The following is an 18707-nucleotide window of genomic DNA, read 5'->3' on the forward strand; positions in this document are numbered from 1 at the left end:
ACGAGGGCTGGAACGGGGTCCACTCAGCCTCGTGAAGTCGACTGAGTAGAGGTGTGTTCGATTCCCACCTCAGCCATCCTGGAAGTGGTTTTCCGTGGTTTCCCACTACTCCTCCAGGCAAATGCCGGGATGGTACCTAACTTAAGGCCACGGCCGCTTCCTTCCCTCTTCCTTGCCTGTCCCATCCAATCGCCCCATCCATCCACAAGGCCCCTGTTCAACATAGAAGGTGAGGCCGCCTGGGCGAGGTACTGGTCATTCTCCCCAGTTGTATACCCCGACCCAAAGTCCGAAACTCCAGGACACTGCCCTTGAGGCGGTAGAGGTGGGATCCCTCTCTGAGTCCGAGGAAGAATCCGACCCTGGAGATTAAACAGATTAAGAAGAAGAAGACATAATAACTGATTCATTCGTAATGTAGTGTCTAACACTTCTTTCTCTGTGCTTCGACCATTCTTAACATTTTCAAACGATTTTGCCCGAGATAGTGCCGTGGCTAAATACTGGTTCGAATAAGTAGAGTACCCACTTTTCATTAAATTCTGTTTATCCACTTTCTCGTGGCTCGGCGTTAATATGGACTTAGCAACAAAAATACAAATTCATGAATATCTCTGTTATCATTTTAAACAACTTTTGTTATGTACATCATTTCGCTTACTCTTCAAATGACGGAGAAAATTACTATTTTCTGCGGCTTTCATGCCTTGCATTGTGTGACCCGACAGAACCGGTTACCATGGCAAGGTCTATGGCTGTTTGCCAGCAGCGAACTAAAGAATACCATTTTCGTCATCATTCCTGTGAACTCGTACATTAAAAGTGTATGAGGCATAAATGATCGGATATTTAATTCTATACAACTTAAGTGAAATGAAATGAAATGAAATGACGTATGGCTTTTAGTGCCGGGAGATCCCAGGATGGGTTCGGCTCGCCAGGTGCAGGTCTTTTGATTTGACTCCCGTAGGCAACCTGTGAGTCGTGATGAGGATGAAATGATGATGAAGGCAACACATTCGCTCAGTCCCCGTGCCAGGGAAATTAACCAATGATGGATAAAATTTCCGACCCTGCCGGGAATCGAACCCGGGACCCCTGTGACCAAAGGCCAGCACGCTAACCATTTAGCTATGGAGCCGGACATAATTTAAGTTATATAGTATTAATGGATAGGACCACTAATAACATAAATATTTAAGAATTGAATTTTAGGCCTTCCCCTAAACTACCATTTGAAGCAGCGTGAATAAAATGACTTATAGCCTAGATTATACAGTAGTGGCTCATTCCCTGACTTTACATACCGATTTTCATTACATTCTCTTCAGCTGTTTTCTCGTGATGCACATACATACATATACATACATACATACATACATACATACATACATACATACATACATACATACATACATACTGTATCGGGGAATGATTGTGGGGCTAGAGCATGGGAAGGATCTCAGGTAGTGTTCGGTTGATTCTGGAGCAGGTACAGAGACGGACAGTATCGCAGGGCGAATAATAGATGGTAAATCTGTTTGATAGATTTTATTAACAATATCTACAGAAATATCACCCTGCAATTGGAATTGCAAACTCAAATTTTTAGCTAATATTTGCCAAAAAGTGTAAAATAAAAGATTTATGTTACGATCTTCTGTGACGTCTATTTGCTTGAGGATGTCCAAAATAATTATTACTCTTTCATAGATCTTGTACAACCTACACTTCATCTAATTTAAATGAAAACACAAAATATCACTCAGCACATTGAATATTATCCAGTACATCACTTATGGTGCTGACCTAGAGTCTTTCTAATTTTTAGAGCATAAAATGAACACACACTGTCATGAAAAATTTGATAAATAAAATAAAATATTTGATCACTTGCTGTATGTCTCTACAGTTCGTTTGAATTGAAAAATGAAATTAATAGAGCATTTGTAAATCCTAAAGTTCATCTAGGTAAAGCGAATTCAACTAATTAATGACTTTGAAAAGAACTTTATAGTTTAAAAGCAAAATATGAATTTCTTTTAAATGATGATAAGTTCGTTCGTTCGTAATCTGCTTACCCTCCAGGGTCGGTTTTTCCCTCGGAGTCAGCGAGGGATCCCACCTCTACCGCCTCGAGGGCAGTGTCCTGGAGCTTCAGACTCTGGGTCGGGGGATACAACTGGGGAGGATGACCAGTACCTCGCCCAGGCGGCCTCACCTGCTATGCTGAACAGGGGCCTTGTGGGGGGATGGGAAGTTTGGAAGGGATAGACAAGGAAGAGGGAAGGAAGCGGCCGTGGCCTTAAGTTAGGTACCATCCCGGCATTTGCCTGGAGGAGTAGTGGGAAACCACGGAAAACCACTTCCAGGATGGTTGAGGAGAGAATCGAACCCCCTCTACTCAGTTGATCTCCCGAGGCTGAGTGGACCCCGTTCCAGCCCTCACACCACTTTTCAAATTTCGTGGCAGAGCCGGGAATCGAACCCGGACCTCTGGGGGTGGCAGCTAATCACACTAACCATTACACCATAGAGGCGGACTAAATGATGATAAGTTACGAGCTGATATTCACACGACGCACTTGTTAGAGCACTGTAATGAACTAAGTGCTTTGTAAAATGTCAGTCAGTTGGATTACTCACTCAGAATACGAGAAGATCTGCTTACAAGTGTTGGAGTTGTGCTGTAAGGCGACTTGGTGTCTGGAACATTCCGCAGAGTGCGGCCAAGGCTCGAACTCAGCACCGGTGGCGTTCAGTGAATATACCACGTCAATCTCCCTCGTCGACGTCCCTCGATGGGTACCATAACTGAAGAAACCACATAAATCCCTCGTTGGAAGCGACGTTCGATGTAGCAGGATCTCGTAGCACTTTGCCAAGATTTCCGTTGTTCTCGGAGGTAATATCGGAACACGGAAAGTTCAATTGGCACTATTGAATTCACAAATATCACAGATATTAATACTACAAACCGACATAAGTTGTAATGCAGAGTTCTATCCTTATATTAATTTTACGGTGTTGAATTAGCATTCACAGTCCATGCTACGGAAAACACAGTTTTATATACACAGTTCATGGGTTTGAGATTTAACACAGTTCATAATTGTCAATAATTATATCTGCGATTCGACGGTAAAGTAATGAACACAGTCCATAAGCACTTGAAAAATGTGATTTATAACACTCTACCACAGTCTCTGAAATAATATTATGCACAGATTAAGGCGATTTTATGGCTGTATTTACACCATACTAGTCTGTACTACTTAATATAGTCATAAAAAGTCCTTAATGTTCACTGGGTTTCTCACAGTGGTGATCGAAAGATCGAGAAAGTGCACAAGGAAAATAAATACTTCTAGCCCTGTTATGAGACGAATGTCGAGTGAAATAATGTCTTATACAGTTCACTGTTATATTATCGTAGGAGAAATACGTCTTAGATTGATTGAAATGGTCTCGAATCAGGGTTATAGTTTACCACACGCAATGACTTAGAATATTATCACAGTTCAGAATTAAGTGAAATTGGTAAGGTTCACGATGTCGTATACTGGTCAGTAAAATATTGGACACTTCAATTCTCACTTCCAATTAGAGCCTCACTCGGTTAATAAAATTACAAGTATCATATTACGACAATTCAGTCGGGGAAATGTCTAGAATATTTCCGTCGTCGCGGCGCGGCAGAAACTTTACGTACGGTACAATGTTGTGGTATTATTTTAACAGCGTTCGAGTGTGGCCACGACTATGTCCTCGCGAATCGCGACGGAGCATACTGTCCTTACGGCACACTTACTGCACACACTGTACACTGCAAACTGTACTCTCTGCATACTCTGCACACTGGTTATGGCCTTGGCCCAGTGACCTATTTATACAAGTCTTGCGAGCCACGCTCGGAATCAGGTGATGAAGGGCTGAGAATTCCTTCCCAACTTTAAATTATCATATTTCGAAAACCACTGGACGGATTGACTTCAAATTGCAGGGTTTTACTTCTAGAATATTAGCTACAATACAGCGCTGGTCTCGTGTTGATCGGTCCAGGCGTTAAAAAGTTCATAAAAATAATCGAGAAAATTCCGAAGGGGAGGTAAGCTACAGGCAGCGGTGACGTCACTTGACCTTGATCAACTTGCGTTCCCCTTCGTGCAGCGCAGTGAGACGAGAACATTCTTTCACACAGCTGTTCATGCATCGGAACTTAATTGTATGCTCAAAAATAAAATGTATAACTCGTATGTGCCAGGGCTTATGCCTTCCTGGTACAATACATACATACATACATACATACATACATACATACATACATACATACATACATACATACAGACATACATACATACAGACAGACAGACAGACAGACAGACAGACAGACAGACAGACAGACAGACAGACAGACAGACAGACAGACATGATGAAAAATTAAAACGTGTATTTCCTTGTTAGTGTGGACACGTACGATACATAAATGCCATTATTTTTAAATTCTGAGCAATGTACAGACAAAACTCTCATTTTATATACAGTGTGATTCAGCAACCCCTTCCAATACTGTTTGCTGCAGCCCAACTAACGTCCACATGGTTATAGGAGTGCTATTCCCCTGCTTGCGTACTGTACTGTACTAATGCTCAGTGAGCACATCTTTGCACACGATTCTGAACCCTAGTGAAATGTTATATCATCTGTTCTCAAAACATGACGCCTTGAAATCATGTAGCAACGTTCTTTTACCATGTGACTATGTTAATGTGTTGTGTCTCCTGACCGGGTGTAACGAAGAGGTAAATCAATACATAAAACTAGGTAACAGTGTAGTAATTAATATCTTAAAGACCGAACCGGATGGGGTATGTACTCTGCTCTCGTCGTACTACCAGCATGTTTCCAGCAGTGTAGCGTAGCGGAAGTTGTTAGGCGTTCGCCTAGCAACCGACGGAATGTGGCGGTTCGAATCCTGGATTGTTCAAATATATTTGCATCGGTATGATGTTTGAATACGTAAACACAGACCCACGTTTGCTATATTCAAACAGTAGAATGGCGCTGTTATTCATCTTGTGCCCTCCGCATACTCCGCTGGCTAGGGCCTGAATTTACTGTAATATCTGCTGTCATTCGGCATGTTTTCCACAGAGGAATATGTTGGCATGCTCCTCATTTAAGGGGAAGCAAGACAAAACGCGTTCGAGGCACTAAGTCTGTGCCAGGAATGGTATCCCGACAGGCGACACCCGGCTGCTACGACATTCCGCCGTGTGAAGGACGCCTAAGGACAACAGGCGTGATTTCCTACCAGCCACCAGTCCGCGATAGGCCCGTTACATCGGGTGAAACAGAATAGCCGTTCTGGAAGAAGCTCGTAATAATCTACACATCAGTACAAGGGCGACTGTACGACAGGTGAACACCAGCCAGCCGTTCGTCTGGCGAATACTGCATGAACATAAATTTCATCCATACCATCTTGAGCTACACCAAGAGCTCCATGGGCGGGATTTCGAAGCTCGAATGGAGATATGTCGGTGACTGTTAGGCAGGCTGGACAATGATGCAGCATTCGTATCGCATATCTTGTTCTCGGACGAATCGCGCTACCACAATAATGGGAACGTCAATCGCCACAACATGCACTATTGGAGTCCGGACAATCCTCACTGGTTGTGACAGGCGGCCCATCAAGTGCGATGGGGAGTGAATGTTTGGTGTGGAATCTTGGGGGAACGCCTGATTAGACCTTATTTCTTTGAAGGCCATTGGACGGGCCTACGCTACCTGTATTTTCCGCGTCAGGAACTCCCACTGCTGCTGGAGGATGTGCCCTTGCACGATCGGTTGACGATGTGGTTGCAACAGGATGGAGCCCCACCACATTTGACTTTGCCCGTTCGTAACCATCTGAACGACGAACTGCCAGGGAAATGGATAGGACGAGGAGGCCCTGTTTCTTAGCCCGCCAGATCACTGGATTTAACGCCGTTAGACTTCTTGTGGGGACATTTGAAGAACGTCGTTTCCACTCAAGTGCCGGAAAACCCCGACCAGCTGCGGCAACTCATCACGGACGCCTGCCGAGCAATTACACCGGGAATGTTTCAGCGCGCAAGACGATCTATTGGACACCGGGCCCGAATGTGCATATGCCAAAATGGTCATCACATCGAGCATTTGCTGCGATAAAACATTGTCAGGGCAGTTGTGTTCCTATTATTTTCGGTCTGTATGTGTCCGGCCTGCTAACTAATCGGCCTTTCTTAGGGACACAAACACATTCATTCACACACAATTTACATGCCAGTTAAGGGCCCGCAGCTGTGAGCTTGCATCCGGGAGATAGTAGGTTCGAATCCCACTGTCGGCAGCTCTGAAGATGGTTTTCTGTAGTTTCCCATTTTCACACCAGGCAAATGCTGGGGCTGTACCTTAATTAAGGCCACGGCCGCTTCCTTCTAACTCCTAGCTCTTTCCTATCCCATCGTCGCCATAAGACCTATTTGTGTCGGTGCGACGTAAAGCCACTAGCAAAAAAGTTGCATGAAAGCAGGTATTGAACTTATTGAACTTGCGTGCGGTACGTATTAAACAAATATTAGAAGTCCTTGTAATCCTTGCCCCTGAAATGCAAGCTCGCTCCGCCACGCCTTTACCAACTAAACTACGGTTCCGTACGGCACACTGGGCAGCTTATAACAAGTATTAGGTTTACTGCGGTCACAATATGAATTTAGTGTTTCGCCGGCGTGTCAGGTTCATATGATCTACAAGGCACACGCATGTCTTCCAGTGTTTAATACAAGTAGCCTATAACATTATGGCATCCTATCATGGTGAGACGGTCAAGACCGATATATCCGGTTGTGTTGTTTTAGCATACCAGCAGGGCAGATGTTTTCAGGACGGAATGAATATTGTGGGTTGCATAAAACTACATTGGAAGGTGTGGCTGAATAACGCTGTATATAGAATGTCTTCACGTCATCCCTAGCGTTTCTGAAACCTTCCTCTTTCGCAGTTTTAATCAAAGAAAAACCCGTGGTCACGCACACCAGTGCGGCATTTGAGAGGAACTATGACAACAACTCTTACAATAAAATGACATGCAATTTCTGGGAGAAGTAGAAGGAAATGCCTAGAGAAGTTCGAGTAGTTCACAAATAGTACAATTGTGGATGTTGTCCGGCCCCATGGCTAAATGGTTAGTGTGTTGGCCTTTGTTCACAGGGGTCCCGGGTTCGATTCCCGACAGGGTCGGGAATTTTAACCATAATTGGTTAACTCCGCTGGCACGGGGTCTGGGTGAATGTGTCGTCTTCGACATCATTTCATCCTCATCACGAAACGCAGGTCGCCTACGGGTGTCAATTCAAAAGACCTGCACCTGGTGAGCCAAACTTCTCCTCGGGCACTCGCGGCACTAAAAGCGATACGCCATTTCATTTTTGTGGATGTTATTCTTGTGAACACAAGAGAGAAGGTTTGGAATAGCTTTGACGTCGTCATTTACTTCTCAACCCCTGTGGATGCGGGTGATGGTGATTATTGTTTTAAGAGGAAGTACAACTAGGCAACCATCCTCTATATAACACTATAATCAGAGAGAAAAAATGAAGGGATCCGACACTTCGAAAAATGAAGTTATCGGCCTAAGAAAAGACAAGGGCCACGAAGGGCGTGAAAATGAAAGACTCCCTAGGCCTCGAATGCTCTAATACCGTCTGGATAGGAAAAGAACAAGAGTTGACCAAGGGAAGTCGGATAGGATAGATGAAATTGAGAAGTCTGACATAAGTGGAAGCAATACCGTGGGTGGTGGAATACATCCACGGTATCTCCTACCTGTCGTAAGACTAGGTGACTAAAAGGGGACGCCATAGGCTTTCAACTTGGGAGCGTGGGTTGGCGACTGAGTGTGGCATTATACTAGGCTTCTCGCTTTCATCTATTCTATCCGACCTCCTTTGGTCAACCTTGTTCTCTTCCGACCCAAGTGGTATTAGTTTTCCGATGGCTGGGGGTAGTTTTTCATTTTTACGTTCGTAGCCTTTCCCTTTCTTTTGCCGATACCTTCATTATTCGAAGTGTCGAACCTCTTTTTCTCTTCTGATTAATGTTTCTTTCCCGTCGCACCAGCATAGGCAGGTCTTATGGCGACGATAGGGGTAGGACAGGAAAGGAAGTGTGAAAATGGAAAACCACAGAAAGCCATCTTTAGAGTTGCCGAAAGTGCGGGTCGAACCCAACATCTCCCGATTGCAAGCTTACAGCCAACCGCGCAGCCAACTCGCTTAGTAAATGAATATGTAGAGGCATGGTTGCCAAGTAGTATTTCCTCTTAACCCAACGACCACCACCAATGTCTTCTAACCAAGACGACTGTGATTTGAATCGCAGCCAATATATGTGGAATTTCGGGATCACATAAAACTGGTGCTGTGACTAAGATAATGGCGTTTTGAAAAGATACATTTTAAATTAGAGGATTATTTCAGTTCATATTGTACATGTAAAAATTTCTCAACTGTGTAAACCAGAAATGTTATCTGCTAACAAGTTCGTTTCTGTTGTGTTTTCAGACGTATTCAACAGCGGGCTGCAAGTATGGTAACGTCGCACGTGAGTATATAAAACTGTCGTGTATTTTTAAGGGCGATCCATACAAACTTCTACAATTTTGACGAGTTATCATTTCCTTCTTTACATTTAGTTTAATGATTTCAATGACTTCGGGAGAATCTACACAGAACTATACCGACAAAGAATCAGGGATGGTCGTTGTGTTATGTTAAGCACGATGGTGCAATCAGATTGGTGGGGAAACATTTTTCTTTTCTAGTAAATGAGGTTACTTTGTTACTCCCGGACGCGCGATTCAACTTGACGAACTTGTCGTATTTGCTATGCTAAAGTGCAAGCCGCTGCCATGCTTCAGACAAGGGAAGGGGAGGGAGGGGAAGTGGGGTGTATGAAGGGCACAGAGATAATGCTCCGCACGTGTGCGCAAGTTTCCTCGTTCGACTCGCACAGGATTGTCCTCATCCACAGCACACAGAGTACAAGAACACACTCTCTAATTAAGACACACTTGCCAATCAAGGAATGCACCAGATCGTTTCTCCTCTCGTCTGTTGGTCGCGGTAACGTTCTTTATTATTTAACATGCTCGAAGATGAAACGCGGTCGGTAGATGCAGAGTGGGTCTTGGCCCATAAGTGGCCACGGCTGGTCCGTGATCCAACAACTCTGCACTGTGACCGGCCAACCGAGCAAGAGAGAGGTGGCCACGACTCTACCGTGGCTCTACGCCTCTGCATTGAGGAGACGGGACCGGGCTGGACCTCACAGCTGGTCCCAACTGTCGGCTGTCCTGAGAATGGTTTTCCATGGTTTTCCATTATCCTGCACTAAGGCGAATGCCGGGGCAGTTCCTAGTATAGGACACGGCCGCCATCTCCGAGCATGTCCTTCACAGTAACAAATCTCCCGGCCTGAGAGACGGCGTCACCGCCTAAGAGGCCCGCCTCCCCCTTCAGGGGAGGAATGAAAACGTTTTAGTAGTAGTAGTAGTAGTAGTAGTAGTAGTAGTAGTAGATGCAGCGCAGTCACCCCACGATAGTGTATTCCTCCACTCACAACATACTAAATGGAATGAAATACTGAATAAAGGAAACACGCCCAATGTTCTGATTACAGTAGATGTTCAATATGCCCCCTCCTTCTTCGATGCACAATTCACAACGTTGTAGTAGTGACCTTTGGACTCTGTTCAGGATGTGTGGTGTGTCGCGAACGACCTGGGAAACTGCCTGAATTCTTGGTACATCTTCTCTGTCTACGGGGTTCACATAATAGTCAATTAGTGCAGAACAAACTGTACACTGTCTACTGGAGGGGGGGGGGGCGACTAAGCAGGGCGACTGTGGTTCCAATCGCAGCCAATGAATATGAAATTGCGGAGAGTACATAAAAATGGAGATGCTGTGACTAAGATAATGGTGCTTTGAGAAGCTACATTTTAAATTACTTCCCCTCGCTTCCCATCTCTGACTCACAGCAACAGGCAGCGGTTGCTCTCTGGCATAGCAAATACGACTAGTTCGTCAACTTGAATCTCGCGTCCGAAAATAAGAAATTAACCTCATTTTCTCGCAAAGAAAAATTATCTCCGCTAATGCGACTACACCATCGTTCTTAACAAAACACGTAGAGCATCTGTGACATTTTTGTCGGTAAAGTTCTGATACACACTGTATATTGGTATTCTCGTTTTTGTGGTCTTAACACTAACATGCGTGTTTTTATTGTGAAACATATTGGAAGACAGATTCCTTGACTGAAACACAATGGGCATTTGGAAGAGAATTCGGCGTGCTCGATGTTCCAATCAGGTCAACAATTTTATCGATGGTAAAAAGAGCTTGAGACAATTAGCTCGCTCCTCAGTGAGAGTGGAAAACGCACATCTGAATAGGTAAAATTGTGTTGAGGATGCGCCGATTGAACCACGTGACAGGCTACTCATATGGCAAGTGTAAGAGAGCTGCAAAGAAATCGGGCTTTGGAACATACAGAGTGCATCATCATCATCATCATCATCATCATCTAAAATCTCTGGCCAGGAGATTCAGGCAAATTGGGGTGATGTGCAGGATTATGGAGGCGGGACCTATAGAGTGTAATGTAAAAGAGATGTTGGGAGGGTTTTTCTGCTCTTTTTTTCCTTCTTATTTTTTATTTTGATATTAAGTTTGACATAAAACACATCATACATTATACGTAGTGATAAATACGTTGATTACACATTATAATTTTATTTGGATCTATATAATTATTTGCATTACTATTTTATTTTTTATATTAACATTATTTACATTATAATAATTATTCGAATAGCCTAATAGGCTCGCCGGACAAAAAATTAGTCACCCCTGGGCTTGATAACCGCCTGGATTCGGTTAGGAAGTGAGTACATAAGGTTGTGCACGTAAGTCGCATCCACTCGCCGAGGATTTGATCGCGCAATTTCACCAAATCGTGGGGTTGCTGATGTTGGCATTTTACCCGCTGTTCCAACATGTCCTACATATTTCCAATGGGGTTCAAGTCCGTGATTTTTCAGGCCTATCGGGATGAAATAGGGTGGGGGAGTGTTCATAAAACCAGTCACATATGCGTACAGTCCCCATGAATTTTGCTGTTGTCATCTTGAAAAATGTTGACTGAAAGGCAACACTTGATCAACCAGAATGTTTAAATAAACACGCTGGTGATACGAAAAAAAAAAACAAAAAAACAAAAACAAAACACAACACCTCAGACCCACCTCCGATTTGAACCTGACCTTGCACACATCAAAGATAAAATGCTTCATTTGGCCTTCGGTGCACTCGACGACGTACGTCATTGGAATACAGGCAAAAACGTGATTCGTCAGACCCACTGATCTCTATACATGGATCGCTGATGGCAGGTCTCCGCTGCAGGAGAAAGTACGCCAAGTTGAGCGCGCGGTTCGCCATGTTGGCGTACCGAACCTAGAGCTCTCCTTATGGGGAAGCAATGATAATATAGTCAATTTTAAGTCGCAATTAATGGCGCATTGGAATAATTAAAAATATAGAGACATGTTCACTCAAAGCATACGGACATTGGGATCACTGACACGTCATTCCGAGGTCGGTAAATCTCCGGGATAGCAATACACATGAGTGTATAATAACGGCCGGTAAATATTAACTTAGGTGCTGAATACATGCAATTAGCGATCGGTAACACAATACGAGTGAAAACCAGTTTCTGGAAACATTGCTGTAAATTGTATACATGTATGCCACGAAATTATGCATTCTTAAAATGATGTACCTATAAACGTAGCTCACTATACAGGCCTAGATTCAACATATCGTAATCGGTGCTTGATAATGAATTTCTGTTTCTTGTTTCCAAGAAATAACGCGCATATTATCAAATTAAAATATCATTAAAGCAAATGTACACATTTATAAAACCAGCAAATATTCAAAACTAGTCAATATATCACATTACCTGCAGCTTAATTTACTATTACAGACCTCTTTAATTAAATTCAGCTAGCAAAGCGATATTGATAGTCATCATCAGAAATATGTAACACCAGTTAAAAGAGTCCCAAATACCACGAATAGTATAATGGAATAGCCACAAACACCCACCACACTTTCCCTTCTCCCACCACTCCAGTGTCTGAAACCCATAATTATTACTGATGTAAATAAGGTGTAGAATTCCTCCAGACTTCATTTTCTAATATTGTTATAAGGTCACGTCAATTATTTCATCGAAACCGTCAGTTTAATTATGAGAAAAAAAATATAAGTAAATCTTTACTTGCAGTTAATGTTCAGTAAAATTGAAAACACTTGGCTGTACATCACTTCTAAGGTGTACAGTTTGTCCATTTCTATCAAAACAGCCTTCCTCTAAGTGATCCGAGCAGAGAACAGCTGTTTTAGAAGGCTCCCAATCCTCCCGCCTGATACTCCTAATCGATTATCTTAGATGTTCAGGTCTCGAGAAAGGAAACCTACAAAAATTAATTGCCATTTTGCTCCCGGAATATGCGAAATAAGATACAATAAACCTAAAACTCAAAACACTACCCTAGGAAGATTCTTATGTACAGTATAAAACTCCCCGAGCCGGGCTGAGTGGCTCAGACGGTTAAGGCGCTGGCCTTCTAACCCCAACTTGGCAGGTTCGATCCTGGCTCAGTCCGGTGGTATTTGAAGGTGCTCAAATACGACAGCCCCGTGTCGGTAGATTTACTGGTACGTACAAGAACTCCTGCGGGACTAAATTCCGGCACCTCGGCGTCTCCGAAGACCTTAAAAAAGTAGTTAGTGGGACGTAAAGCAAATAACATTGTTATTAAAACTCCCCGATGAAATGATTTCTCCTTCTGCTGATCGGTTCTGTTTGTACATCCATAAGCTGAACACTGCGGTATGTTAATACCCCGTAGAATGTTTCTTCATTCATATTTCAGATAAACACATACATATTTAAATTGAATTTTGTAATCCACAAGTATACTACAAGGCAACGAACCTAAATTCGTAAAATACACTACTATTTAGTTTGCAATAACACAGCACAGAACACTCGTGGAACTACAATCAAGAGGCCTGGCGTCACTGAACTAAGCATAAACAAAGCAAGCGCGCTCCTCGTGGTCTATTGCACCATGCGCTCGCTGCCATCTTAGTACGCCAGTCATCTTCTATTCGGCTTACTGCTACCCAAGCTACCAGCCATCCAGGTATAGAGATCAGTGGTCAGACCACATTACGTTCCGCCAGTCAGCTACAATCCACGTTCCATTGAATACGCGCAGCTTTATGCGCCTGTATGAGCAATGGCCTCTTGCGAGGTGACCGACTCCGAATGTTCATTGCATGCAGTTCTCGTCACAATGTTCTCTCGCTAACAGATTGGGATGGACCTTCATTCACTGACTGCAGCAATTTCTGTCGAGTTTGGAAGCGATTTAGATTCACAAGCCGTGAAGCGCGTCTCCGGTCCCTCTCAGTCAGGATCTTTTCCCGACCACGATTGTGACGTCGTGTTTCGTGGCCACGTGAAGTACACCACTGCTTGTAGACACGGTGAACAGTCCGCTGCCAAACACCAACAAATCCAGCACGCACCTTACGGCCATGGGCACAGCCAAACACGATTGCCCCTTTTTGCCTCTCTGTCACATCCTTATATCTATCCATGTTGACGTACAATGTCCCCTTGAAACATCAATGTCTCGCTACTTATGCTCATGTAGAGGCAGTGCGCGTGCCTTTTACTCGTTGATACGAAAAATGGGTAAATAAGCACAAAATGAGATTCTGCATAGGAATACCTAAGCTTAGAAGTGTATAGTGACGGTGTCGACAAGGGCTCACGAGTGCGTTCATTTTTTGGATTGTTCTGGTTAGTGGAATTACATACGTTGGATACATTTTGGTTTGTGGTGGGAGGTTGATAGCATTGTGGAGGAGGTTCCGTCACAAATTTCAGTTGGGCATCGCTTTTGGTGGGGGAAAGGGACCGAAAGAACAGTAGATGAGTTTGCATAAAGTGCGGGAATTGAACTGAAAAAATCAGAAGCGGAAAAGATAGCTCTGAGTAATCTTCCACACTTACTTCGGAACAGATTACATACGTTTGCTATTACTTCTTCAAAAGTTATACGTCATTAAATTTGCATAGGTTTGCATGGATCGCCCTGTCTTGTTTGTATTCATGTATATTACACTTTTGGCTCTAGAGGGACCTAGGCTCGATTCCCTGCCAGGGGTCGAGGATTTTAACTGCGTCTGGTTAATTCTTTTGACCGGGCGAGTTGGCCGTGCGATTAGGAGCGCACAGCTGTGAGCTCGCATCCGGGAGATAGTGGGTTCGGACCTCACTGTCGGCAGCCCTGAAAATGGTTTTCGGTGGTCTCCCATTTTCGCACCAGGCAAATGCTGGGGCTGTACCTTAATTAAGGCCACGGCCGCTTCCTTCCCATTCCTAGGCCTTCCCTGTCCCATCGTCGCCATAAAACCTATCTGTGTCGGTGCGACGTAAAGCAAGTAGAAAAAAAAATATTTTGACTCGGAGGCTAGGTATTTGAACACTCTTATATTTCCGTTTACACAGAATACACCACACTACCAAACACCACAGGAATATGTAATAGTAAACAATGTATACACGTATACTCTAGACTACCTTCACATGGAGTTGGTATCAGAAAAGGCATCTAGCCGTCAAATTGGACGAAGTCTACATGTAATGCTGATACTAAATAGGAAAACGCGAGGAAAGAGAAAAAAATGTACGGGGGTTGGTTCAGAAGTAATGGCAACGATTTTTTTATTTCCCGAAAATGTGGCAACGCCAGACAAGTAATATTCTGTACTGTCCCATGCGAATTAATCGGAACGCGGCAATGAAGTACACATTTTTCATTTATTTACCTTGAATATCTTCTAATAGCCAATATGTCCTCCTTTGTGTTTTATTAAGTTCTTTCACACGATTTGGCATTGATTCCACAAGCTCTGAGCACATATTTTTCAGTTCATGAAACCCCACTCGAATTAGAGACTCTATCATGCGTAGTTTGGTGGAAGAGTCAAGTTTTGCGAGTCTCCTTTTGCAAATAGCCCACAAGTTTTCTATGGGATTTATGTCGAGAGAGTTTCCTGGCCACTCTTAAACAGGAATATTGTTCTCACTGATTTTATTTTTCACTTTCTTTGAAGTATGGCGACGAGCCAGATCTTGTTGAAAAATTCCGTCACCGTGTGGAAACCTCTTCTGCAGCTCTTCTTTGTTGTATTTGGACGTACTGGTCAGATTTCAGCATCCCTTCAATTGGTACTAAGGGTCACAATCCTTCATGTGCCGAACACCACAAAACATCTTTTATACGGAGTGTTTTATAGTCTGTTACAAATGATGTGAAGTTGTTGCCTCATTATTCGCTCGGCGCACATATTGACCCTCGGCCCCTGCAGTTGAAAATAACTCTCATCAGTGAAAAAAACTGTCTTCCAGTGTTCCATTGTCCATCCTGATGACTACATGCCCACAAAAGACGCTTCTTGCGCATTTCTCTTCTTAGGTGGTGTTTCTTTACAGGTTTGAAGGCTTTCCTTCCAGCTAACGGAAATCTACGGCGAACATTAGAAACGTGCAGATTCACTACCCTTTCCCCCCAATTCACGTGCCAAGTCCACGTCAATTAGCCTAGGGTTTAAGTTACTTCTCTTGAGGAGAAAATGGTCATCAGTTGGCGTCGTTTTCTTTTTCCTGTCACAGTTCCCCGTTTTCTTCGGTGAAATTGATCCAGTTTATTTTTACCGCTGAATAATTGTATTTATAGTGCCTACACCGATACAAAATTTAGTAGCTAACTCTCTTGTGTCATAGAAGTATTTTTAAATAATAATATAATAGCAGAAAGTTAGTCAATTTTTTTTTTTTTTTTTTTTTTTTTTTTGCTAGTTGCTTTACGTCGCACCGACACAGATAGGTCTTATGGCGACGATGGGACAGGAAAGGCCAAGGAGTGGGAAGGAAACGGCCGTGGCCTTAATTAAGGTACAGCCCCAGCATTTGCCTGGTGTGAAAATGGGAAACCACGGAAAACCATTTTCAGGGCTGCCGATAGTGGGGTTCGAACCTACTATCTCCCGAATACTGGATACTGGCCGCACTTAAACGACTGCAGCTATCGAGCTCGGTAGAAAGTTAGTCAAGACATCCGACACTCTCCAGTCACTATCAACTAAATCACTGCGTCCAGGAACAGGAGTGAAATGGACTCAAGGAAGAAAAGACATCCATAGCGCTAGAATGAAGGAATACTGAGCTAAGAGGAAGAAAAGAGCTCACCAGAGTTAAGAACCACATGGTCCATCGTAGGCCTAAACGAAGAAGAAGAATATAATAGCATAACACTTCCTGGGAGTCAGATCCATGGAAGAAATAGGTATTACTACCACCTCAAAAATCCTCTAAAGTGACTCACTTTGAAATAAATACCCCTTTTATCCGCAACAAATGTACATCTTGTGACTTTGACCTTATTCCCAAAGTAGCTATTGCGTGGGAAACGTATTGCCCATAAACAAGACATCGTAGGAGCATTTCGACGTGAGGTATTGCACATTGCAGAATCTTGTGCAGCCGATGATATTTTCCGTGTTCCTCATCGGTGGCAACGAACCACAGGCAACCTAGGAAATTACTTGTGTGATAAACAACTTGTACCATACGTACAAATGATTGTATACAGGTTGTACGAGAATACAAGAAATATAACTATGATTTCAAAAAGCCATGTTTATCCTTTTACCTTACCAGAGATTTCTGCAACCCTACCTTTTGTGGTGGCACCTCTAAAGTGTCCTTTCAAATGTACTCAGGACATTTCCTGTGTTCAAGATTTTTAGAGAGAAAAATATAGCTGCTATGACTTTTGAATCAACCCTCGTATAATGTGGCGAGTTCTCAGTCTCCTTAAAAGCGAAATAACAGATCAGAGAGGTAGCGTGCTTTACTATCGACTAAACTTATTGAAGTACTGTTTAGAGGTGTTTACAAATTCGCTTGCGTTAGAACGTGGTCGAACACGCAGCCCTTTGGTGAATCGGACTTCTGCTCTCCATTGCCATCCCAGAGCAGTTCACTTTACAACCCGCCGCACTTTGTATAATTAAGGTCGTCTTACCCCTAAGGGATGTGTACAAACTCTACCATGCTTCTGCTGACAGAGAAAGATTACAGCACGTAGTTCAATCTCCTCTAGAGGAACCAGCTTTAAAAATTCCAGAAGCTGTTGACATCCGTTGATTGAATACCTAATCGTATTCGTGTGTAACAAATTCATTATGATGGCATGTCAAGTTTGGCCCGAGAGGGGGGGGGGGGATTCTATTTAAAATCTTAAGCCTCATTCACAATGCAAACGTAACGTAACGTAAACTTACAATTACCGTTAACTTAGAAGTTTGCGGCCATGTTATCTGATGGAACCATTCACAATGCGCCAACGTAAACTTAACTGCGAGTCCGTAAAATTAAGAGATTGCAAACTCCAAGTTCTTGCGGTTAATTTTACGTTAAGTTTAAGAACCAGCCAATCAGAGCAGACGCAAACATTGTATTTTGTGCGCGATATAATGACTTCTTTCGACGAAACACTTGTAATTCTCTTTCAAAATAATCTTTGTGTGTATGTATGATAAAAGGAAATAGAATTACAAAGACGCTGTACCTAAAGAGAATATGTGGAAATAAATATGCTGTAGCAATTAAATCTGACGGTAAATGGCGGGAGACAAGCTCGCAGCACTGGCGACCGGGAGAGTGACAATCCCTGTCATAAATAAAACCAGATAAAACAGTGTCCCTGTATATTTCCTAATACTATGACAGACTACTAGTTTACGAAAACGACATCATCCAAACAAACAGATCACAAATAGATCCAAACATCTCATCGGGGTGTGATAGATAGGGGCATAGATGTCGGCAAAGGAGACCTTACATTTCTTTTTATTAGAAAAGGGGAAGCAAATCGTAAGAAAGGCAAACATTTCATTTTTCATTGGCATGTACACAACGAAGTGATGAGGGTCATTTCTTACAGTAAATTACCGAAATCGCCCTGATATAACCTTCTTTGATTCAAGGAATGAACCCATTTTCTGCACCGTTGTTTAGATCGCCTTTTCAGGTACACAGCTCCCAGGAGCAAAACATTAGATGTTTGAACTAATATGAATTCCGCTACCATCTTTTTTGATTCCATCGAGGTATTGAAATATAAAACTGCGAGATAACCCAAAACCCGACTTCCGTGCTAAATAACACGGCAGTGTTTTGATTGGCTGCTGTGTACTCTTTACGTTAATGTTGCGTTCCTCCATTGTGAATACCACACACTTTACGTTAATTTTACGGTTACGTTACGGCGTTAAGTTTACGGTTACGTTTACATTGTGAATGGGGTGGTGGTAGTGGTGGTGATTATTGTTTTAAGAGGAAGTACAGCTAGGCAACCATTCTCTATATAACACTAATCAGAGAGAAAAAATGGAAGGGGTCCGACACTTCGAAAAATGAAGGTATCGGCTAAAGGAAGACAAGTGCTGCGAAGGGCATGA

At 43.1% G+C, this 18707-nt stretch overlaps 1 protein-coding gene across 2 annotated transcripts in view; it reads left to right on the forward strand.

Annotated features, from left to right (window-relative positions):
* Window positions 1–18707, forward strand: part of LOC136881151 (uncharacterized) — a 208006-nt gene that overhangs the window by 38071 nt on the left and 151228 nt on the right. For both annotated transcript variants that reach the window (XM_068229260.1, XM_068229259.1), the window contains exon 3: window positions 8592–8631. In XM_068229260.1, the coding sequence (XP_068085361.1) occupies window positions 8592–8631 (40 nt within the window). The remainder of the gene's footprint in view (window positions 1–8591; window positions 8632–18707) is intronic.

This window comes from Anabrus simplex, chromosome 9 (genome assembly GCF_040414725.1).
Source record: "Anabrus simplex isolate iqAnaSimp1 chromosome 9, ASM4041472v1, whole genome shotgun sequence".
Classification (NCBI taxonomy): Eukaryota; Metazoa; Arthropoda; class Insecta; order Orthoptera; family Tettigoniidae; genus Anabrus; species Anabrus simplex.